This window comes from Oculina patagonica, chromosome 2 (assembly GCF_052425735.1).
Source record: "Oculina patagonica isolate OP01 chromosome 2, crgOcupat, whole genome shotgun sequence".
Taxonomy (NCBI): Eukaryota; Metazoa; Cnidaria; class Anthozoa; order Scleractinia; family Oculinidae; genus Oculina; species Oculina patagonica.
The window spans coordinates 16,404,476-16,430,267 of NC_135759.1; the positions used below are offsets into that span (position 1 = coordinate 16,404,476).

General features: G+C 38.2%; 1 protein-coding gene across 3 annotated transcripts in view; it reads left to right on the forward strand.

The window, feature by feature from the left end:
* The window catches only part of LOC144643179 (uncharacterized), a 33,700-nt gene that overhangs the window by 996 nt on the left and 6,912 nt on the right, over positions 1-25,792 (forward strand). For 2 of the 3 annotated variants that reach the window (XM_078502345.1, XM_078502347.1), the window contains exons 2-10: positions 20,555-20,710; positions 21,427-21,513; positions 21,707-22,034; positions 22,614-22,832; positions 23,395-23,818; positions 24,360-24,416; positions 24,539-24,822; positions 25,107-25,148; positions 25,460-25,507. In XM_078502345.1, the coding sequence (XP_078358471.1) occupies positions 20,558-20,710; positions 21,427-21,513; positions 21,707-22,034; positions 22,614-22,832; positions 23,395-23,818; positions 24,360-24,416; positions 24,539-24,822; positions 25,107-25,148; positions 25,460-25,507 (1,642 nt within the window). In that variant the 5' untranslated portion in view covers positions 20,555-20,557. Of the gene's footprint in view, positions 1-18,925; positions 19,018-20,554; positions 20,711-21,426; positions 21,514-21,706; positions 22,035-22,613; positions 22,833-23,394; positions 23,819-24,359; positions 24,417-24,538; positions 24,823-25,106; positions 25,149-25,459; positions 25,508-25,792 lie in introns of those variants that run through there. The other variant, XM_078502346.1, reaches the window with a different exon arrangement.

A 25,792-nucleotide genomic window follows, 5' to 3' on the forward strand; every position in this document is an offset into this window, starting at 1 on the left:
CGATTGCATCTACCTGTGAACGCACGCGCCAAAAACATGTTAGTGTAGTAGTGGTCCAACAGGCAATATAAATGGAACAGAAATAAGGCCCCTTTTAGCTGGCGACATTGCCTATCCACTAACGAACTGGCTAGTGAAACCCTACCCGGACAGAGGACGCCTGACTCAGGAGCAGAGAAAGTTAAACCTAAAGTTCGGTGAGCTACGATCTGTAGCATTTGGCATGTTGAAATTAAAGTACGCTGGAGAATTGCGTTTAAATAGGTTGAACAAAAAACGAGCATCCTAAAATAGACTATGATTGCTACGTGAGTTTTGCAGTATTAAAAGGGGTGACAACGATAACAACGATTCAATAACAGAAGATAAACGATTAGATAAAGACAATTATTTTGATGCTAAATCTTAAAAATGTCAACTGTGGCGTTTGTTTGTTCCATTTGCCTGCTGCGTCATGGAACATTTCAGCCGATCGTTCAAAACTTGCGTTGTGCTGTTCCATACTTTTTTCCCACATTTCAATAAAAGAACTCTGCCAGTCTGGAGTAGTACTTTATTGCCTTTCTTTTCTCAGGCGGTTCTGATTCATCGAGAGAAACATTTACACTTTCGATTTGCGAACCCTCGTTTACACTCGGCTCTGAGGTATAAAGGTAGAACTCATTTCCATTTTAATAATCGGCCATAGGAATCGGCCATTTTAGAGGGATCGATGATGTGGCGGTGTCCCATCACCTCAACAAAGATGTCGAAATAGGGAAGCCTTCTTTAATTTTCTGAATTCCATCTTCTCCAGTCGAGCGAGATCGCTGCTTGAACTGCTTGAACTCGTACTCTAGATTCTTCACCTGCTGTAGCATTCTCTGGCTTTCTGGACACCTTTCTTTATACAAAGAATAGATATCGTTCCAGATTTTGATTTTTTCCTCTTTGTGAAACTCCCCACAGCTTACTGAATTTGGGGGCCCACGCTTCAAGAAGTTCGTGCGTTTCTTTCTCAGTCCTATCAGCAGACTTAACGCGAGGTTTTTTCGTTTTGTGTTTGCCGTAGCAAGTACTTCGACATCACTTGCAACTGAAGACTGAGGCGATGGCAGCGATGGCGTGCTTCTTGCCAGTAGAATTAGTGATTGCAAGCGAATTGGATCATGTGCAGGCTCTGGACCTGCTGGCAGGCTTCGCAGTTCAGCTGGATTATAAAATGTGGCGCTTTTCAATGGAAATGGCCAATATTGGCCGCCGTTCATTGGCTGATCTGAATTTGCTCCTCTTGCAAACCGTCGATTTAAGTTATCGCAAAAGGAACAAAATGCGTGATTTGTGATTGTGTGAATTTTCTTTGTACAAAAAGAAATGAGCGTGTCATACAAGTCTTGCGTGTTCTGATAACGCATTTGATTGACATTCCGCGATTTCCTGAAATTGTTTTGATAGCGCGTAAGATATATCTGCCGTGATTCACTGAGCCTGAGGCGAATAATTGTTTTGGAAGTGCACTTCGGTTCTTTTGAACACGATACGTTGCCACGGCTACAAAGTAGGCTACTTTTTAACTGTTTTCTAAAAGTTGAAATTAGACCTGTTCACATCTGAAGTATTTTTTACTAAGCTAGAGTATTAACCGAGCGTATTAACCCAACTACTTTTAAGGAAATTTTTCAAAAAATTAACAAATAAAAGAGGCTGACAAATGCGGTGTTGAATGATTGTTCAACAAAAGTTGATATACGATACAAGGTCAAACGGTGTCTTGTCAGTTGTTTACATCGAATGTAAGAATTTCTGTCTACCTAATAGAACTCGTCAAATATAAGTTATCTCTTTCGTTTATACTTTGCATTAGTTCTTTCTAACTGCCAGAGAGTAGTTTGCTTTCATGTGCTTTGTGTTCTACGCGGCGATAACTTGATTTCTGTTCGAAAAGTAGCCGGGCAGTGGCTTTGCCATGAACATTGTGTAGCAGTGTAGCGTTTCAAGAAAAGAATAGCTTAGTGTAGTGTGTCAAACTTATACAGATGCGATTACGCATCGTCCTTTTACCGTGGTAAAAGGGCTCTTTACTTCGGGAAACTCACAAATCGTGTGTGACCGACATTTCCCAAGGTAAATTTACCGCGGTGTTTTTCCCTGGATACATAAAAAAGAACAAACGAATTGCCCATGAAAGTTACCATGGATACTATCCATGAAGTTACCGAGGTAAAGAGGTAGGTTTTTCAAGTACCCCAAGATAAAATTACCGAATGCGAGGCAAACTCAAAGATAAGCAAATAAAATAAACAGAGAAATTTATAATTAAATAAATGATGGCGCGAGGTTAAGATTTCCGGAGGTCAACTAAAAAAAATTGATTGATAAACTCTTAACAGTGGAGTGCCCGGAAACATGCACGCTAACTTTCATTTTTCGGTATTCACGCTTATTATTACCATTTGGACTGTAGAACATTTTCAATTCTCACCAATCAAACAAACTAAATGTAAAACCAATGGAATGAATTTAAGTTTGGTGACAAACTAATGAACAGGATCGGAGATGACATTTCTTTTACATATTATCTCCCGAAATTATCGGAAAGGTATGGCCATAATGGAAAACCTTCAATGATCTTCATTGAAGCTAAATGGCTTGCTGTTCATTAGTTTGCCACCAAACGTAAATTCATTCCGTTGGTTTTACATTTAGTTTGTTTGATTGGTGAGAATTTAAAATGTTCTACAGTCCTAAATGGTAACAATAAGCGTGAATACCGAAAAATGAAAGTTAGCGTGCATGTTTCCGGGCACTCCACTGATAAGAGTTTATCAATCAATTCTTTTAGTACCACGTTTGCGTGACAGAACAGAGAGCGCAGTTGGTAGTCATCTCTTAAAAAGCCAAGAATACAAGGAGCCGAACGTCATTTGGCCCGGCGTGTCACGCAACGCTTTATTGAAAAAGAGAAAAACTGGCGAAAGAAAATTCTCTCTTCATTTTATTAGTTATTTCTATATTCTTATTTTTTTAAATTTATTTTTATATTTTTTTAAGTTACCCTCGACCCTCGACATGTTACCCTCGGCTCTCGACATTTTACGCTCGACTCTCGACCCTCGACAATTAGCTACACTCCTTTGCGTGTTCAAGGCAGCAAAAACGTGGTCTTTCTTAAAATGTGGAAAGCTAAATGGCTTGCTGATTTATTTCTTTTTGGAAATTTGGCGTTTTAATGAACACAACACAAGTCAAGGAAGATCTATAGTGCATTTTCTTATATGTATTTCGATTTATAAACGGAGTCTTCGCTTTCTAATTCTTCGGTGTCTGAAACACTGACATAACAAAGCAGTAGAGGACTGTTGAAACAGCATGAATAATAAATGCGAGATGATGCTAGCAAGCACCCTCGAATTATCCACTTTCGCATTTCGCGCCGAAAACAGTATGAAAGATTGACCTTGGTAAAGTGTTAAGTGTGTGTGTGTGACCGCAAACACCTCGGTAACGTACCTGGGGGAATGTATGTGTAAAACGTTCGTTACAAACATACCGGCATTTCTATTTTCAGCGTTTTCGTCACAAAAAACATGTATGAAATACAGTAGAACCCCTATTATGCGGCCATCCTCGGGGAATTGCAACTGGCCGCTTAATAGGGGTTGGCCGCTTATTAGCATTAACGGAATCACATGAAGACGACAATAAACCTGTGTTTGAAGGATTTTATCAGCCGCCACTCTCATTTTTGTTGAAAACAAAACCAAACATCGTAAATTACATTCTTACTGGCCGCTAAATAGGGGCAAAAGCAATAGAAAAACGCTCATCGGGACGGCAAAAAGGTGGCCGCGGCCGCTTAATAGGATTGGCCGCTTAAGAGGGGTTTTATTAACAGTATTTTACTGACAGTAGTTTCGGGACTTTAGTAACTGGCCGCTAAACAGGAGGTGGCCGCTTAATGGGTGGCCGCTTAATAGGGGTTCGACAGTACTCTATTTTCTAATATTGTTCTTTGATCGTTAAAAGCGGGCAATGAATCGCAAAAGAAATCGAAAACAGCGCAAAACGGTCGGCGCAAGGTGACGTAGAGAGCAGAGGTGTAGTCTCCTAGTGAATGTTGTGTAACCCTCACTTCATGGTTGTTGTTAGTGGTCAATGGATGCTCACCAAACAGTTTCCGTCTTATTTCAAGTGCACCCTTCTTAAACTCGATAGCAGAGTTGTAGTCTCCAACTGGATGTTGTGTAGCCCCCACTGAAAGATAACTGTCAGCAGTCTCTGAATGTTCTTCACCAAACAGTTTCCGTCTGATATGCTTCTTGGGCTCAAGAACGAAGATGTAGTCGCCTAGTGAATGTTGTGTAACCCCTGCCCCAAACAGCCTCAGTCTGATGTCGAGTACACGCTTCTCTGACTTAATTGTCATAGTCTATAAGATTCGAACTTTGGACGGACACCGTACCTCACCGATTTCGCTGAAATTTGGCATGCAGTCTTGTTTTAGGGTCCTAACTACCAAATGTATATTAAAAAGTTTCAATTCTTTTTATTTTGGGAAATATCGAGAAGGCCGATTTGAAGCGTCCGTGACGGCTCGCCAACATGGCGGATCGAAGGTGTTCTTGTTACTTCGACACTGAACCTGCCGTCACAGTTTCTCGATCATACTTGGCATAGTTATAAAGAACTATCTTTCTTCTTTCTATATATCAAAATAGATTCGGCAAATGTTGAGTTTGGATGATCAACGGCCAAGAAGTTCGAAGGTATGTTAACGATGTTTTGAACAGTCTCAAATTTACTACAAAATGAAAGGCTAATAACTCCACTGTTATCTCGATTTAGAACTAGCCATTTACCATGAACAAAGCTTGTTCATTGGTGAATTGATTCCATTAATAAAAAAATTGGGGAAATGTAACCGTTAAGAATAAAAAATTATGGAACCTCTAGTAAATTGGCCATTTCAGCGCCATTTCAGCGGTTTAGCTCATTTAACAGCAAATAATCGGGAGAAGCATGAAAGGGTTACAGTCGTTTATAATAAGCAGTTTCCATGTATTCTTTGCTTATCTTAAACAAATACATGATCTTTGCCAAAGATATGGCGATTTTTGAGCGTACGATCGTTTCTCCAAATTTTTAGGTCGGCAACTTTATTTTATTTGTTGTCGAGATTATACGTTGTTGTTATTCAAGTATTCGTTTCACAAGAACTTCTGTTGCTCGCATTTCCCAAATCATTGTTTAAGAAATTGCCCATTCCGTAACAGGGTCATTCTTACTTTTTCTTTAAAAATTACTAGGAAAGCAAGAATGTCATAGAACGGTTTTATACTAGTGAAAATACTTGTCAGACATAACTTAAACTGTTTGTGTTATCTGGCTGTTTTCACAAATATGCAAATTAAGGAATTCTTAAAGTGCCTATCTTTAACTATTTCACGCTTAAAGATTCCTCTAAATCTTTTCGCCTACCTTTTGGCCAAACGAAGTTTTGTGTCTCCAGGCAGAATGCTCGCTATCAGCAATGAAAGTCGAAGAGATACAGAAGCTCGAGTAAAATTCTAACTGCTGTGAAATGAACATCGTTTGAGCTTGACGTGTATTTATAGATTGCTCATTTAACAGCAAATAATCGGGAGAAACATGAAAGTGTTACAGTCGTTTATAATAAGCAGTTTTCAGGTATTCTTTGCTTATCTTAAACAAATACATGATCTTTGCCAAAGATATGGCGATTTTTGAGCGTACGATCGTTTCTCCAAATTTTTAGGTCGGCAACTTTATTTTATTTGTTGTCGAGATTATACGTTGTTGTTATTCAAGTATTCGTTTCACAAGAACTTCTGTTGCTCGCATTTCCCAAATCATTGTTTAAGAAATTGCCCATTCCGTAACAGGGTCATTCTTACTTTTTCTTTAAAAATTACTAGGAAAGCAAGAATGTCATAGAACGGTTTTATACTAATGAAAATACCTGTCAGACATAACTTAAACTGTTTGTGTTATCTGGCTGTTTTCACAAATATGCAAATTAAGGAATTCTTAAAGTGCCTATCTTTAACTATTTCACGCTTAAAGATTCCTTTAAATCTTTTCGCCTACCTTTTGGCCAAACGAAGTTTTGTGTCTCCAGGCAGAATGCTCGTTATCAGCAATGAAAGTCGAAGAGATACAGAAGCTCGAGTAAAATTCTAACTGCTGTGAAATGAACATCGTTTGAGCTTGACGTGTATTTATAGATTGCGCTCGAGCTCCGTTAATTAAGTTTATTCATTTGGCGATCAGATAAAAATCAATGAATGATCAGAGTTATTTCTAAGTCCATTTCTAAGCACGAGAAACACGGAAGTTTGTTTCAGAAGCATTTATGCATAGAAATACCGGTTTATTTTTGAGCGGTAAATCTGCATTAATAATAGCTGGGAGTTTGGGGTGTTTTTTGGTGTTGTTTTTTTTTTTTTAGGGGGGCTCGGGGGGGGGGGAGGGGGGTGTGGAAGTGGTGCCTTCGTATCCTCTTTTGTTCTTTTACACAGTGGCCTGAATTTGGAACAGTTCGGGGAATGGATTATCAATTACTCTTCGTTATGCCATGTCACCCCTTAATGTGGGAGCGCCGCGCCTCAATTCACGATAAAAAATTTATGGCCGCCCGGTCCATTTATTTAGTTCTCCCCCAGGTCTCTCAATAGGCAGGTTACGAGCCTAGTAACCCATCAGGCCGGAGCTCATACCGGTTTCCGCAACGTGAAGCGACAACGAGTATTTTTACTCCACCCGGATGGGATGCTATTCCATCGCAGGGTTACCTCCCTTCCCGAAAAGCTAAAGATTGACTGGTAATCATTTTTACACCTGGGTAAGGAAAGGGACTCTGGGAGTTGAGAGGCTTTCCAAAGAACTTAACGCATTGCCCCCCAAAAGCTCTATCCAGGACTGTTTGGTCCAGAGTCCAGCGCAGTGACCATTATTAGGCCATCACGCTCCCCAACCGTGTAAGAAAGTGCAAAAATCTGCTTGGGGTAAGCCCTGGGGTTGTACAGTTTGGTACGAAATGTGGGCTTTTAAATGTGGTAGGTCTTATATCCGTGGTTGGGGTGCGGTGGCTTAAAGCGACATTAAAAAACGTTTTCATAAACTGATTTGAATTACATTAATGAATTAAAGGGACAGTGTCACCAAGATTTAATAAAATTTAAAACTCTCAAGACGGTAACCTGGTAGGAAAAAAGTGGCCTTAAACTTTGACAGTTGACTTGGAAGAAACATATGGGCCTTGAATTGGGAGGGCTTATGAGAGAAAAGGAGAAAAAGGGGAATTTCACAGAATCTGCTCAACAGCGTACTCTCGAATTTATCTACCCACTGTCTTTTTCTCTCTCCAGGTTTTGGTAAGGCCAGACCGCTATGAGTGGATTTACAATTCATATTAACACTTTTTTGAGATTTTTAAATCCCGGTACGGGCTTTGAATTGTGGGGATATTGCGTTGAGTTCTTCGGAAAGCCTCTGTAATATCATACCGTATTTACTCGAATAAGCGCCGTCCCCGAATATGCGCCGCCCTCGAATAAGCGCCGCATTTCGGACAAAAAAAGTTAATAAGCGCCGCCCCCGGCGCCGCAGTCCCGATGCGGCGCTTATTCAAGGAAATCTGTTTAACTAGAAACAGAACTACAAAGCAACTCTTAAACAAACTTGGATATTTCTTTCCATCAAAAGCGACGTTCTGCAGTTCAAAGTGCTTGTTTTACCGCTTAGGTTGTCTATTGAACATTCTTCAGTACAATCTTCAGCAAGAGACGACTTTTGGCAATCAGGGGACCCTATTTTAATAAATGTAAAGGATTAGATTCTTTGTGGCGTCAAACTTTTTAATAAGCGCCGCCGTCAAATAAGCGCCGCCCTCTAATAAGCGCCGCACTGGAGGCGTAAATAATTTAATAAGCGCCGCGGCGCTTATTCGAGTAATTACGGTAGTCCCTTTCTACACCTAGGTCGGCGATAAGGACATACGTGATGTAAGTCATGACGCATCACGAGAGATGTCCTTATGGAGAGGTTCGACTTTAATAAAAAAAAAAAGTCCGAGATAACAAAAACAGCTAAGTTCTCACCTGCTTTTTTTTTTGTAAAAATCTGGACGAAAAACATTTCTATCTTTTAACTTGCCCTAAAAATAATTGATTCGAAATTCATTTCAAATCAATGAGGAAAATGTGTTAGCTTCACTGTTATTATGTTGTTCTTGCCGCGAGTAAGCCACGCCTTCTTCGAACACGATAATTACTGATGACACAAACGTAAAGTCATGTTCATTTCAAAATCAGCTCGCATTATGCTTATTAACAGATGAGCTCTTTTGTTCAACATTCAGACCACTGTGTCAGAGAACTAAAGAGGATTCGGAGGCACCACTTCCGCCCCCCTCCCCCGCCTTCCTACAACAACACCAAAAAAAAACCCAAACTCCCAGCTATTATAAATGCAGATTTACCGCTAGAAGCCGAGTATTTTTTAACCGCGTCAGTCAATAATAAACCGGTATTTCTATGCATAAATGCTTCTGAAACAAACTTCCGTGTCCCTCGTGCTTAGAAATGGACTTTAATAACTCTGATCATTCATTGATTTTTATCTGATCGCCAAATGAATAAACTTAATTAACACATTTAAAAGCCCACATTTCGTACCAAACTGTACAACCCCAGGGCTTACCCCAAGCAGATTTTTGCACTTTCTTACACGGTTGGGGAGCGTGATGGCCTAATAATGGTCACTGCGCTGGACTCTGGACCAAACAGTCCTGGATAGAGCTTTTGGGGGACAATGCGTTTAAAAGTTCTTTGGAAAGCCTCTCAACTCCCAGAGTCCCTTTCTTTACCCAGGTGTAAAAATGATTACCAGTCAATCTTTAGCTTTTCGGGAAGGGAGGTAACCCTGCGATGGAATAGCATCCCATCCGGGTGGAGTAAAAAATACTCGTTGTCGCTTCACGTTGCGGAAACCGGTATGAGCTCCGGCCGGATGGGCCACTAGGCTCGTAACCTGTCTATTGAGAGACCTGGCGGAGAACTAAATAAATGGACCGGGCGGCCATAAATTTTTTATCGTGAATTGAGGCGCGGCGCTCCCACATTAAGGGGTGACATGGCATAACGAAGAGTAATTGATAATCCATTCCCCGAACTGTTCCAAATTCAGGCCACTGTGTAAAAGAACAAAAGAGGATACGAAGGCACCACTTCCACACCCCCCTCCCCCCCCCCCCCGAGTCCCCTCAAAAAAAAAAAAAACACCAAAAAACACCCCAAACTCCTAGCTATTATAAATGCAGATTTACCGCTCAAAAATAAACCGGTATTTCTATGCATAAATGCTTCTGAAACAAACTTCCGTGTTTCTCGTGCTTAGAAATGGACTTAGAAATAACTCTGATCATTCATTGATTTTTATCTGATCGCCAAATGAATAAACTTAATTAACGGAGCTCGAGCGCAATCTATAAATACACGTCAAGCTCAAACGATGTTCATTTCACAGCAGTTAGAATTTTACTCGAGCTTCTGTATCTCTTCGACTTTCATTGCTGATAACGAGCATTCTGCCTGGAGACACGCCAAAAGGTAGGCGAAAAGATTTAGAGGAATCTTTAAGCGTGAAATAGTTAAAGATAGGCACTTTTTAAAAGAATTCCTTAATTTGCATATTTGTGAAAACAGCCAGATAACACAAACAGTTTAAGTTATGTCTGACAAGTATTTTCACTAGTATAAAACCGTTCTATGACATTCTTGCTTTCCTAGTAATTTTTAAAGAAAAAGTAAGAATGACCCTGTTACGGAATGGGCAATTTCTTAAACAATGATTTGGGAAATGCGAGCAACAGAAGTTCTTGTGAAACGAATACTTGAATAACGAACAACAACGTATAATCTCGACAACAAATAAAATAAAGTTGCCGACCTAAAAATTTGGAGAAACGATCGTACGCTCAAAAATCGCCATATCTTTGGCAAAGATCATGTATTTGTTTAAGATAAGCAAAGAATACCTGAAAACTGCTTATTATAAACGACTGTAACACTTTCATGTTTCTCCCGATTATTTGCTGTTAAATGAGCAATCTATAAATACACGTCAAGCTCAAACGATGTTCATTTCACAGCAGTTAGAATTTTACTCGAGCTTCTGTATCTCTTCGACTTTCATTGCTGATAACGAGCATTCTGCCTGGAGACACAAAACTTCGTTTGGCCAAAAGGTAGGCGAAAAGATTTAAAGGAATCTTTAAGCGTGAAATAGTTAAAGATAGGCACTTAAAGAATTCCTTAATTTGCATATTTGTGAAAACAGCCAGATAACACAAACAGTTTAAGTTATGTCTGACAGGTATTTTCATTAGTATAAAACCGTTCTATGACATTCTCGCTTTCCTAGTAATTTTTAAAGAAAAAGTAAGAATGACCCTGTTACGGAATGGGCAATTTCTTAAACAGTGATTTGGGAAATGCGAGCAACAGAAGTTCTTGTGAAACGAATATTGAATAACAACAGCGTATAATCTCGACAACAAAGAAAATAAAGTTGCCGACATAAAAATTTGGAGAAACGATCGTACGCTCAAAAATCGCCATATCTTTGGCAAAGATTATGTATTTGTTTAAGATAAGCAAAGAATACCTGAAAACTGCTTATGATAAACGACTGTAACTCTTTCATGTTTCTCCCGATTATTTGCTGTTAAATGAGCTGATCCGCTGAAATGGCGCTGAAATGGCCAATTTACTAGAGGTTCCATAATTTTTTATTCTTAACGGTTACATTTCCCCAATTTTTTTATTAATGGAATCAATTCACCAATGAACAAGCTTTGTTCATGGTAAATGGCTTGTTCTAAATCGAGATAACAGTGGAGTTATAAGCCTTTCATTTTGTAGTAAATTTGAGACTGTTCAAAACATCGTTAACATACCTTCGAACTTCTTGGCCGTTGATCATTCAAACTCAACATTTGCCGAATCTATTTTGATATAAAGAAAGAAGAAAGATAGTTCTTTATAAACATACCAAGTATGATCGAGAAACTGTGACGGCAGGTTCAGTGTCGAAGTAACAAGAACACCTTTGATCCGCCATGTTGGCGGGCCGTCACGGACGCTTCAAATCGGCCTTCTCGATATTTTCCAAAATAAAAAGAATTGAAACTTTTTAATATCCATTTGGTAGTTAGGACCCTAAAACAAGACTGCATGACAAATTTCAGCGAAATCGGTGAGGTACGGTGTCCGCGAACTTTTAAAAAAGCTCGAAAATTATGGAGTATTACACTTAAAAGCTTCTGAGCAGTCCCCTCTCCTGTGTTGAATGGCGGCTTGATCTAAATAGATGTCTGGAAAAACCGAATAGCGAATAGTCGCGAATAGTACGAATACTCCCGAATAGTCGCGAATAGTATGTGATAAGTCGTGAATAATGGCCAATAGAAGCGAATAGTAGTTGGATATATAGTGACGAATAGTAACAAATAATGACAAATAGTTTCAAATACTAACGAAGAGTTGCGAATAGTGACGAATAGTCCTGAATAGCGACGAATACCATATTATATCAAAACAGTAAAAAATTTTAAATGTTTGAAACAGTAGCTATTTATCCTGGAAAATACATTTCCGTCTTGTTTTCGACTAGCACCCTTCATCTGATTATTGTTTTCTTCAATTTGTAAATCGGCCAAAACCTCTTTAGTACAGTCACCAAAGTTTCCGTTTGCCGAGACTCCTTGAACCAGATCTTTGTATATGTCTAGTAGTTTCTTAGTCTTTGACCACTGTGCTATAAAACACTGACAAAATCGCAAAATTTAATACACTTTTGCCTTAATTTTTTTTTGCAATCGCGCAAATTAATACTCGCGAAATTTAATTAAGTACGCGCAAAATTAGTAAGAATAAGGTAATTTGGAATGCCCCTTCTTTATAATCCTCTGCACCCTTAGCGAATTGAAACTGTGAAGTTGCCTTTAAGACGAAACAGAACTACCTGGTAGAAAACTAGCCTTTGAGCCTGAGAACTTTACAAAAAAAAGAAACAAGACCTCAATACATCAAAAATAATTATAAACGAACAATCACTATATGAATTTATAGAACGAAAACAAGCTTAGCACCAAAACGAGGCTATACCTCGTGGTTTAACATAGACTACGAGCAGTCCCTATTTTTTCGCAGAGTCCGTCGAGCTTGAAGCAAATTTTTTTTTCGAAGAGTTCGTCGAGCTTATAGCGAAAAAAAATTACGCGCGGGGCGAGGAGGCGGGGCGAGGCGAGAAGCGAAAGTTTAAATCGCAAATTACACATATTGAAAAGAGAGTGACACGAGACAGCCCAAAGGGCCTTTGATTTTATTTCTCAGCTGGGATTTAGAATTGAGATAAGAGCCATACCTCATTTGAAAGCCTATGAAATGGGCTTTCAGGAAAAAAAATTTTTGTCCGAAACAACCCATAATACTTTTGATTACATTAATTTAATTCACATAAATTAGCATAAATTTGCAAAAGATAATGGACAAAAATAAACAAACCTAAAAATGGTAAAAGTTTGCAAGAAAAGCTTAAAAACAAAAATGTTTCATATTATATTGCCAACCTATGCAGCAATTTTGGTTAAAAAAGATTAATTCTGAAATTTTTGGCAATTTTTTGAATTGACGCAGATGAAACGTGATAGGTGAAATTCGAGCTTCTTGTTGACACAAAGCTTCAACTCAAATTATCTTTTGATCTGTTGTCCTAAAACCCTTTTCCTCCTAAAATATCGATCTTACAAAGCTCAAATATAACTAAGACATTTATTTCAAAGTATCAGGAAGGTTTTGAACGTAAAAAGTGAACTATATAAAGCATACATTGCGTTTCAGATTGTGCAATATTCGAGTTATTTCAATATTTGTTTGCAGTGACGCCGTGCATAAATTACACTAAATTATCTTCACATCTGTTGTCTCAAAACCCCCTTTCCTCCAAAAATATCGATCTCACAAAGCTCAAATATAACCAAGACATTTATTTCAAAGTATCAGCAAGGTTTTGAACGTAAGAAGTCGACTAAATACAGCATTTCGTCGCGTTTCAGACCACGCGTGTGTATTGACACGTGCGACTCAGTTTTCACTTCGCGAATGTTTACTCAATTCTTACCCCGATTCGTCGCTTAAATTTGCAGCTGTCGATCCAAATCACTTTCTTCATCACTTGGAATGCCATCTTTGGTGTAATCTTTTTGTTCCAGGAGCTAGAGAACTCTCTCTGGGCTAGTAGCGATCGACCGCGATCGATAACTTCCACCGCGTGTGATTTCGAACTTTTGACTGAGCGGGCTTATTCGTCGTGTATGCCACATTGAAGTGTTTCAGCTAAAATTTGCGGAGGGACTGGGTAATTATCTAGTCACGCTTTTTGCGAAGTGTGGTGAAAATCGGATGTAACGCGAATAAATGCGAATTTTTTCGGTCATCAGACTTCAGCGACTGATATTTTAAAGGCCGGACATGAATGAGTTAAATAGATTTCATCAGAACCCTATGACCAACATAGTAAACCACTGCCATTTGCATGCATCAACTTTATAGTCCTCCTTTCAGATGCATCACTGAGTTTGGAAATGCCGGATTATCCCATGCAGTAAAATTTAAAAGTTTTATTTTTAACGCATGGTAAACGACACCATTCTGGATATTAATTTGCTTAGTCCTGTTAAGGTTTTATCTTTTTTTGTATTGCAAGTAAAAATTTTACACCATTTTTACTGGCGCCATTCCAAAAATTACTTGCGAATTACTTCGGGGTCAGGTGAAAACATTTCAAGACCATTTCAGGGTAGAGATCATTTCAGAGTCAATTTGGAGATCAGTTCGGGATTATTGGGGATCATTTTCGGGGTCAGGATCATTTCGAGGGCTGTACATCCTCTGCTAAAATAAAACAAGAAAGAAAATACTGCTAAATCTTAATTTTATAAAATTAAGGAGCTCGAGGGTCACCAGTTTAAAGTTGTTTCCCAAAATATTAAAACTCCAGTGATACTAAGAAGCCAGAGTGACGCAAGACCGCACTTCAGTCATTTAGCTTATTGGTGCTCCTTTGTGTTACGTTGAAACGCATGCAAGTCATGAGGACCATCTACGTTTGGGGCTGCCTCGTTTTTTTTCAATTATTGCCCTACGTTTGGAGTTAGACGGAAATGTGACCACGCGAAAGATAACGGGAGATTTATACTTTGTTAAACTTTGTTTTATTGAAGAGCAAAAAGTAATCTTTTCAGTTCAGGTGTGATCAACTGCATGTAGTTTTACATAATTAGTACACACCAAAACAATGAACGGTATTTTTGCGAGATCTTATTGGCTACTTAACCCTCGGACGTACAGGGGGTGGGGGGGGGGGGGTGGATGCCACCCCCGGTAAGGTTTTTTCTAAATTTTGAAAAGAGGATTTACTCTACAATGCCGAAACTGAAACGGGCATTGCACTTTTTTCCTCCCATGGATCGGTTCTTCTTATGGGCGACTTTAATTCAAGAACAGGGAAATATTCGGATAGTATCTGTCAAGAAGGGTCGAAAGTTATTCCAAATGACCGATCTGAACTTTCGCTTAATCCAACTCAGCGAAATAGCTTTGACAATGAAGTGAACAATCACGGAAAAAGACTTCTTGAAATATGTAAAAGCGCCAATCTCAGAATATTGAATGGAAGAGTCAGTGGTGACTCTTTGGGGAGAGCTACTTTTCACGGGAGAAATGGTATAAGTGTAATTGATTACGCACTGTGCGATCAAGATTTATTCTTAAATGTTTCAAATTTTATAGTAAAACAGCCCACTTCATTATCCGATCATAGCCCTATAGTGACTTGGCTAAATATTAATTCGACCAATTCTGATACATGTATTCCAAAAGGATCGCATAATAACATCAACTCTTTAACGCGCATATCAAAACAGTTTGTTTGGGAAAGCGATTCTACACAGAAATTCAAAGATGCTTTACGCTCTCCAGTCATCCAAACTCTCATACAAGATTACATAGACGAAAGAGCACATATTAACGATGTTAACACTTCCCTTGATAAAGTAGAAAATATTTTCAACACAACTGCAAGACAATGTTTAAAGATTAAAACCACAAAACAGCGTAAGCGTATCCAGTCATCGTCAAACAAAAAATGGTTTGATCGGGAATGTAGATTAAAAAGACATGAATTGAGGAAATTGGCAAACCAAAAACACAGAGACCCCCTGAACTCAATTTTACGTGAAACTTACCACGTCGTTCTAATGCAATACAAAAGTTTACTTAAATCTAAAAAGAACGACTATTGTAATAGCAAGCTTCATAACTTGGAGGAAGCCGTTAACAATTCAGATGCGGCTAACTTTTGGAAATGTTTAAAATCAATGGATGACACTATTAAAAAAGAAGATACTCCTTTAGTGTCAGAAGAAAATTGGCTGCGATATTTTGAATCTCTTCACTCCAATGATCGACTTAATCCCATTCAAGAGAAAATCTGTAACGAACTTCAAGAAGAAGAAGTCCGGAAAAAACAATTTCGGCCATTAGATCACTTGATTACCGAAATTGAAATACGAAAAGCTGCCAAAAAGTTAAAGAACAACAAATCTTCTTATTCAGATAAAATTAAAAATGAAATGATTAAAGCAAGTATCAACGACCTTATGCCCGTATATTACAAACTTTTCAATGGAGTTCTAAATTCAGGTTCCATGCCTCAAACATGGTGTGGTGGTCTCATAACGCCAATTTATGATAAATCGGGTGGAAGAAGTGATCCGTCAAATTACCGTGGTATCTGCGTTTCGAGTTGTCTGGGTAAACTGTTTTGTTCTATTTTAAATCAAAGGCTTCTCGAGTATTTCAACACCAATCATATATTACACAAGTCACAGATCGGCTTCATGCCTAACAATCGAACAGCAGACCATGTTTTTACACTCCGAACTTTGATAGACAAGTACGTCCATAATCACAATGGCAAAATTTATGCCTGCTTTGTCGATTTTAGAAAAGCTTTCGACTCAGTCTGGCATAATAGGCTTTTAAGTAAGTTATTGCAAATTAATTTAGGGGGATCCTTCTACAATTTAATTAAAAGCCTTTATTCTAAGTCTTCTTGTTCAATAAAAATTGATCAGTATCAGACACGACCCTTTCAATATATGAGAGGTGTACGACAAGGTTGCGTTTTAAGTCCACTACTTTTCAACCTTTATATTAACGATTTACCGTTCTCATTTGAAAATATTCTGTCTGATCCTTTTGTCCTACCAAACGGTACAAAATTAAACGCTCTACTCTATGCCGACGATTTAATTATTTTATCACGTTCCAAAACAGGTTTGCAAAACTGTCTTAACACATTAGACACATACTGCAACACGTGGATGTTGAGCGTAAATCCCAAAAAAACCAAGATAATGGTTTTTCAATAACGTGCGAAAAAATGTACTGAACATGTATTTTACATAGGAAATCAAACAATTGATGTTGTACAAGATTACACTTATTTAGGAACCAAAATATCTTCTACAGGAAATTTTAAAATCTCACTTGATCACCTAAAAGAGAAAGGCCTTCATGCACTTTTTAGTTTGAGACGACACACAAATTTTAGTAGATTGAAACCTTCTCTTGCCTGTAAAATCTTTGATGCAATGATATCTCCAATTCTGCTCTATAATAGTGAAATTTGGGGTGGTTATGTAAAATCTGATTTTAAGGCCTGGGATGGTTCACAAATTGAAAGAACACATCTACAGTTTTGTAAACGCTATCTTGAAGTCAGTAATAAGGCTTCTAATGTTGCATGTAGAGCTGAGCTTGGTCGATTTCCTCTCCTTATCACCATTAATCAAAGAATCCTCAACTATTTGATATATCTCCAAGAAAAGGCAACCGGATTCTTTTGTTAGACAGTCTTTTTTAATTTCATTAGAACTTCACACCGCTGGTAAAAATAGTTTTTACTCTAATCTTATGAAGATATCCGAATATTTTAATTTTGGTAATTTTAATCCTGATTTAGTAGACACCGCAAAAGTGACAATGTTTCTGCAGTTAATGAAACAGAAATATATTTCGTATTGGCAGCATACTCTACAGCATTCTCAAAAACTAGAATTTTATAGATCTTTTAAGAACGAATATGCTACCTCCAATTATCTAGAGTTAACTAGGAGAGTTTCTGGTAGGAGAACATTAGCTAAATTACGTATTAGCAATCATAAGTTAATGATCGAACTAGGCAGATATAACAATACGCCCAGACATAATAGGCTCTGCCCGGTCTGTGATTGTAATAAAACTGAAGATGAAATTCATTTTCTCTTTTATTGTTCCAAATATGCAACAATAAGAGATAACTTTTACAAGACAATACAGCCTATCATCTTAAATGTCAGCCAACTACCAGTGCCTGACTTGATTTTAGAATTAATGAATTCTCCCGATCATTTTGTGACCATGCAATTGATTAAATTTATATCATCTTGTTTTGATTTACGTAACAAAATACTATCAATGTAATTAATTTTATATGAATCATTTTTGTTTTTTACTATATATTATTATTTTATTATTTTTATTATTATTATTACTAAATAAGTTTACGCTTTTGCAATATTGTAACAAATTTACAGTCATGCAAATAAAGCTTGTTGTTGTTGTTGTTGTCAGTAGCTGTTCATTCATCCCTTGCCGAAATTTTGATACTGTATGTCAACCACGTGCCCATGATATTTGACGGTGCCATGGCAACGTCATAATTACAAGCAGGTCTGGCCAAAACTCGTCATTTTTAACATTTTTCATTATTGTTTCCAACGATTTGTTTATCTGGCCTGATTTTGCATCAATTTCCGTTATTTTGCGACTTTCTAAGAAAATGGTGAAATCCATGATGGCGGATCCAAGATGGCGGCTCTAATGACGTCATGTGACGTATCAGCCAACAAATTAAAAATTATGTGTTCTTGTAGAGCTTTCTACTCAGAGTAAAATAATTTCGCTGCGCCTTAATAGAACGAAAACTCCGGGGAGGGGTTCCATTCATCTCCTCCCCTTGTACGATGGTGTGAGTATGAATTTGCTTGTACGTCCGAAGGTTAAAGTCGGGATGTTCTGCATTGTAATTATTGGCTTACAAATCGTGCGTAAATTTTCCTACGTTTAACATTTATTTTAACAGAAATCTATGTTTTTTTTACCTCTGATAATTTTTTTTTGGTAAAAAATGTAACTTATCATTGGGATACACTCTATTTATACACCTGCGTATTGTTCAGTTATATTTTGTTTATCACTGAACTTAACAATTCCCAATTATCTTATTTCGGCGCGAACAAAGAAGTAAGGATATTTATGGCCTCCCCAAAATATTGCTGTGTTCTTTATGATATCATACTGGATACGCCGCGTACTGAATGCGGAAAAACTTTTGTGTAGCTTAACAGCATGAACAAAACATTTATAAGTGAAAATTTATTAAACAACACCAAGAAACCTCCGTGTTTACCCCTGTTATGAAATTACGAGAACCATTCGTGGCTAAGGCATCTGGCACTGAGCAACATGTGAAGGTTGCGTATTTGTTGGAGGCTACAAACATTTTGTATGTTGCTTTAAAGTTAAGTGTAAAACATCAGAATGAAAATTGAAGAAATATTTCCTTCAAAAATAGGAAGCTAAAAGCATTTAACTTCATAATTTAATTAACATTGTGTTTTGATTTGTTTTGTTTAGAACTTTTGTACGCGCGATATGCTTAAGTACTGCACAGCAAGCGCTTAATTGTCGCTTGCATACTTATGCAAAAAAGATGCCATTAAAAGACGGCAAGGTAGTTTTACTTAGTTCAGTTGAAAACTCAACGGATCGAGCTTGCAAGACCTAAGCAAGTTCGAAAACTTTGCATTGTAGCTGATTGCTTACCAAGAGAAACGTTAGCAATTAAGAGGTACGTATTTAAGTGATAACTTTTATGAGTTTCTTTTAACGCCACTAATGCTCCCAATTTCGCATAAAAATTTTATTTAAGTAAAACATTTCCGCACGTTTAATTTTATTTTGCAACGCGTGGGTTTTTTTAAATTAAACTATTACAATCAGTCTTACCAAAAAAGATGTATTTTATCAACGGCAACGCGTTTCTCCCAGTTAATTTTGGTCTGAAGATATCCAAATGCTATTCTGATATCGAACGAGACCCAAACCTCCCTGCCTTCGTCTGAATCGTCTGAATGCGGAAAACATTCTTTTTCTTTAAGGTACCTAGCAAGCGAGGTACAATAAACAAAAGAGCTTATTATAACCTGGTCTGTTTAAAACTCCCTGGGTAAAACGTTTGTGTACTGAAGAAGCGAACAATATCGAAAGCAAAACTAAAACTAAATAAAATGCCTTCACTGACAGAATATGGCGTCCTAAAATACTGAATGCAGAAAACGCTACAATTACATAACTTATCACTGGGATACACTCTATTTATACACCTGTGTATTGTTAAGTTATATTTTGTTTATCATAACTATCTAAGCAACTAAACTATCATAACTAAATATCATAACAAATCAGTATACGCAAACCAATGATTGGCATTTTTGCGAGCTCTGATTGGCTACTTAAACTCAAGATGTCCTGCGTTGTAGGGGCTTACAAACCATGTGTGAACTTTCTTAAGTACATTTATATTAACAGAAATCTATGTTTTTTTACCTCTGCTGGAATTTTTTTGGTAAAAAAATGTATTTTTGCGTAATTGTCATTTTTCGCGCAATCTTTGGCTAATCTTTATTATTAATAAGAACACAAGCAGCTATGTGACACTGAGGCGCTCAGCGTTACACCGGAAATTGAAATTTTGCTAGCTACTCTGGCAATGCAACATCGATAATCTGAAGTCGGTTTGTTATTTCGTTTCTGTGTGTGTCAGCGAGGAAATGATATTTCCATTGCTGCTCTCTGCCGTGGTTTGGTAACTAATTTCCGCAGTTCACACCAAACTGATAAACAAACGTCAATTAACACTTTTCTGTCTCCGCATTCCTTCAGTGTGTTTGCATATAATTATACAAGAGTGCTATAAGAATTATTTCAATGCAGCTGAAATCACTCTTCGCCTGCAACAGCGCTACGATTCCAGCTTGTCAACTATTTTAACTTTTAAGCTGAGCTTACCGTCCAAGTGAAAAGGAAGAAAGCTTCAGGTAATCAATTGAAGGTTAAAGGGGCTGTCGTGCATTGTACGGAATTTATTTAGCTTAATTTTTCAAGAGTACTGTACTATCTTGTTAAAGAAGAACTAATTAATGAGTTGCAACGAAGTTTCTAAAACTTCAAAACCGAAAACTCTTTACGTCTATTTTGAAGTTAGAGACAGCTGGGATAATTTTTTATTCATTTTTTTCTTCATTTACTGATAGTTAGCTAATTAAGCTTAGCTAAATTTCAAATTTTCTTCGTTAATTATGGTTTGTTCTATTGTATTGAAACAGGCAATGAGGACCATTTTCGTTTGGGGCTGCCTCCTGGCTGTACTTATGGTACCTTGCATGTCAGACATGTACATGCATTTTCCACCAGGATCCAACAACCGTTTGAACGGCAACCAAGATAACGTCAGGAACGCAAACAGATTGTTTGATTCACAGGTTAGACTTCACGACATCTACAATTATTATGCTGGCTAAGTATAAAATATCTATCAATTAGACTACCATCACGAGTCTTCTATCAGTGTCAATTTGCAACAAGGCGCAAACCAATTAAATTCGCGGAACTGTAATAGACCTACCTTAAAATTCCGGCTGTAAGCCCTGATACAACTTCGTAAGGGCTTCTGTGTGGGCTTATAAGCGGAGGGGCTAATATACGGGAGGACTTATTAGCGGAATAAAAAAAAAACGTTTCGAAAGGAGCCACGGCAGCGTTGATCGAATTACATTTTTAAGCTAAAAACGCATAATAAAGCAACATTTAGCCCTGTTCCGTACTATCATCCAGCAGAGGGGGGCTTGATGCATATGTAATTTTTTGTTTACAGGTAGATGGGCCTATAACCGGGGGGCTTATAAGCCTGGAGGGGGGGGGCTTATAACCGAAATGTTACGATATATTAGCAGATGGTAAGCCTGTTCCAGGCCTTGAACGCCTGGAACAGGCTAGAAGATGGTTGTCTTGGTCTAGTGCAGACTCGGAAATCTAATCGATTCTCACATTTACTGACAGCCTACGGTCTCTTGCTCTTGGTCTTAAAAATCCTTTAATATTTTTGTCTTAAAAATCCTTTAATACTTTAAAGAAAATCATAGTTTTAAGTTTTCAATAGTAAAACGATTTTGATTAATGCTTTCTTTCTAATTTATAGAATAACGGCAAAGCTGGATACAATGTTGGAGACAGTTTGGACAGTAACCCTGGAGATAATATTCAGGAATTTAGACAGCTACCAATGGTAATTTATTTAGTAGAGTCAAAGAATACCATTCATTCATTCATTCATTTTACTATTCATTCATCCACATATCCATCAATCCATCAATCTACACTTTTGTTCGCTTCCTGCCTTGGTTGATTAGTTCGTTCGCTCATTCGTGCGTTCGTTCGTTCGTTCAGTCATTCAAGTTGTTCATTCATTCACTTTTCAGGAGTTCTACATGAGCAGATGCGATGCCAAGGCCAAATCTGAAGTAGAAATCATGTGGACAAATCAACACGGGACCGGCCCAAAGACAGACGACAGAGTGGAAACACAAGTTATCTTACAGTACATGTGCCAGGCATATCCCGAGGGCAAGATGGCTACCAATGTTGTGGACAGAGAGTTTGAATATCATACGATTCGCAACGGTCAGACACTCAACACTCAGGGTTTTGGAAACGGAGGGAAGGAGAATACCTACATCAGAAGAGACCGTGGACTTCACGAGCCAGCCAATTACTATCAGGCGTATTTCCGCAGAGAAAGGAACAAAGGTAGGAGTATCATATTCTGCACTGAAATTGTCAAAGAAATATTTATTGGTTCAAACCAGTAAAAAAATGGCATTGATGTATAAGCACGCTGATAAAACCAGATTGTCTAAAATATGTTATTAAAAACTAGCAATGGTATATTGCCATTCCTGCGTTTTGATTGGTTGACAGCCAATGGTATATGAGCTCATATACCATCGACCACAAAAATGGTAGCCGATACGCGTCAACGAAAACAGCTGCGGAGCTAAAATATTGCAATTCTTCGGGTGTTTTTAATAAAACAATTATTCCACTCGCGCTAGTTGGATATGAGATGATCGCTATCTACCATCTCATATCCAACGCACGCTCGTGGAATAATCGTTAACTTTAGTTACAACTGGGTATACTTACAACTGGGTAAGTATTTCTGGCTCATCCTCGGTGTAAGAACCTGAGAAACTAACTAGTGACGTAAACCAAAGCACGACCAAGACAACAAAAAAACTTTGAAACAATAAAGAGAAGGAAAACAATAGCTTTAAAACAAAGAAAAATTTCACATGTTCTCCCACCCGTATTTTGTTGTTGCAACAGGTTTGTTTACCGCTGACCAACAACTTAAAGGTGATCTGCCGATTTACACACGACAAAATGCTGCAGGAACAAGGAGAGGCTTGGAGGTCCCCGAGGAACGCGATTACTATCCTTACTGGGGCCCCTCTCCGTGGAAGGACATTGCTATCATGGTTAGCAATAAAAAGACCGAGGATTTGATGAAGAATTACGTCAACAGTCCAGAATATGGATACAAATGTAAGTGTAAAAGTTATTTTTTATGTTACAAGTCTGAATCTATGATGTAATTAGTAGAACCTCAGTTGTATTCTATTGGAAATCCGTGAATCTGATTGGTTCTCCCACTGTTTTTTATTCCCCGATAGAGCACAATCGTGCACGCGTTGCACTTTAAAAAGACAATAATTCTTGATTTTTGGCTTAAAGGTTCATAAAATTGTAGGTTTTGGACTGGAATTATTAAGAGATTCTACTAAAACTGCGCCTCGTTGACTAGGGGCTCGTAGTCTAATTGTTAAATATTATAGTTATAACGTTTTGGTGTTTTTTGTTTTTTTTTTTTTTTTTTTTTTTTTTTTTTTTTTTTTTTTTTTTTTTTTTTTTTTTTTTTAATATAGTATTGTACTGTTGTCCCTAAGTCTCAAATACCTTTTGTCAGCACCAAGTATTCTCAGACTGATTATCCAGTCGATTAAATTGCCCCTATCTATACCGTCGAAACCCAAGTAACGTATTCCCCTCTAGAAAAGAGTTCAGCCGTTTAAACTTAATTTTTCCTTGAACTTCATTTCCACATTAGATATGTGCATAATGCCAAGCAAACTGACGGGTAACGCAAACTGTCCGCCAGAAAACAATAATGATATCGCCGACAAATGTGTTGCCAAATACATCACCGCGGAGTCGTGTAAAGCGGCTGGAGGAACCTGGACAAAATTCATCACTAACTACTTGGAGAAAACTGCTGGCATCTTGAGCAGCTGTGAGGCCCAGGGTGGTTTAAAGGTGACAAAAGGTCTACCGTACGAACCAAACAAGCTCTCACAGGGATCGGATGAAATGGAACAGTATGTTCTCCTTCACAAACCCCCTGATGTGATCTACGCGCCATCAACTGTCGTTAACCACAACGGAATGAACATGGAAGGCAAGTTTTCGTCGTACAAGTGGAAGGTTCCATGCTTTCCTACCAACACTACTCAGCGTTGCGTGTTACGATTGAGGTAACCTGCGACAGGCGACGAAAGCGAGAAGGAAAAAGAACTCCCCCCCCACAGGGAGGGAGGGAGGGAGGGTATGTTTCAGGTTACGATTGAGGTGAGGCAAATGACTGCCATTAATGCACACGGCCCTTTAAAACCTTATTTCTCCAATTAAACCCTAATTCTCACAGTACAGTAACAGCTACTAGCTGTAAAATTTAAGCAGGCAGTCAGACAATGTTTACTGTGATGCCATGCATATGGGTCTGCTTCGTCACTTCAAGCCGTTACATTTTGTCTGTTGAGAGCGGGACTTGATGAGAAGGAGGCCAAACACAAAAGAACGGGGACAGGTAGCAGGCCAGGCAGACTGTCACAGGACCACGGCCAATTTGAATAAAGACCAACCAGAACTTAACACGCTGCGCATATAAAACTGTTTAATTTAAGATAAGCGTGGCGCAGTTTATTTATACGCCATAAAGCGATGTGCTTACTCTAAGTACAAATCATCTACACGTTAAACGACATTATTTGAATAGTTTACATATATTTTTTGTAGATATAACATCACCACTAACGACGTCCCACGCGAGTTTGATGCGAGCAATAATAAAGAGTAAGTAATGGTAAAATTATTTTTTAAAACGTGAAACGGACAATTTCTCGTTTGGATACTGACCCATACCCCTCCGCTGTAATGTTCTAGACTCAAATAATGCGTTATCTTTTTCTTTGCAGCGTTACGAATGATCCAACAACAAAAGCCGTTGACGATAAAACTGATCTACAACTCGCTCTGAACACCGCGCAGCTCGGCCGAACATTCCAGGACAGAAGTCACGTGATCATTCTCAAACCAAGAAGCGACCTACCTCCAAAATATCAGCATTCTAACATCTACTACATCGGAGGAATGGGAAAGAGAGGAAACATTGTGCAGGCTTATCCAGCCATGGAATATCGCTTCACTCCTGAACGCATTTCAGTTACAACAAATGATGTGGTGTGTTTCGTCTGGTCAGGTAAGAATTTTGAAGTATTTTATCATTGTATGATTTTTTTTATGATAATTTATAGTTAGAAATTTTTATAAGTTTGAACTTTCACCAAATGTACATAACACAAGTAATTCATCTTATAGCTGCTAGTTGTGATTTTAAACAAACGATTTATCTATCTGATTTATTTATCTATCATGCTGGCCGGGGTAAAAACCTTTTGAATCGACATGGCTAAGTTGCAAGTCTAGAAAAGCATCTCTTTTGACGGAGGTTTCAATTTGTAACGATCTTTTATATATTTGTAGGTTCAAACAACAATCAGAACAACGACGGAGAAGGAAGAGCACGTAAGAAAACTGTCTTCTTTTTAACACTACCCCCGGGGGGAAGCGAAAGCAAACCTCGGTTGTCCATGATCAGCATGATTTCTTGGTGGCTCTGTGAAAAGCTTTTCAATCCCTTGACTGCAAATGTTCAGTCTTAGTCCGGTTGATCTCTGGTTTTATATAAATTTAACTCCACATTATTCAAGAAAACCAAGTAACACCTGCCAGTAAATAAGCGTGCGATCGATCATATGCTAACAAGGCTTTCAGAACTATGAGAAGTGATGAGTTCGGGTCATATCGTTTACAGCGCTAGTGTTTCTTTTTCCCAGGTTCGGATCGCACCAACGTGTGTTGGGTTACAGAAGGATGCAACTCAGGTGAGGCAGGTTATTACGTTTGTAAAGGTCGTGCACTACATGCACTAAAGGATACGAAATTGAAATATAACTGCTGCGTATTGAGTGCGCATCATGCATTGATGGCACTGTAGCAAAACGCGACGAACATTTGCCGACAACGCGAGAGAAGTATTACGAGAAATAACATTGCACAAGTGTTTTCCTAACGTTTTGCTGAAGTATTATTGAACGCCTTTCCAGAGTTGTAAAATACCTTAAATCCAAATTTGCATCACGAGGCGTTGACAAATTGTTATCGAAAAC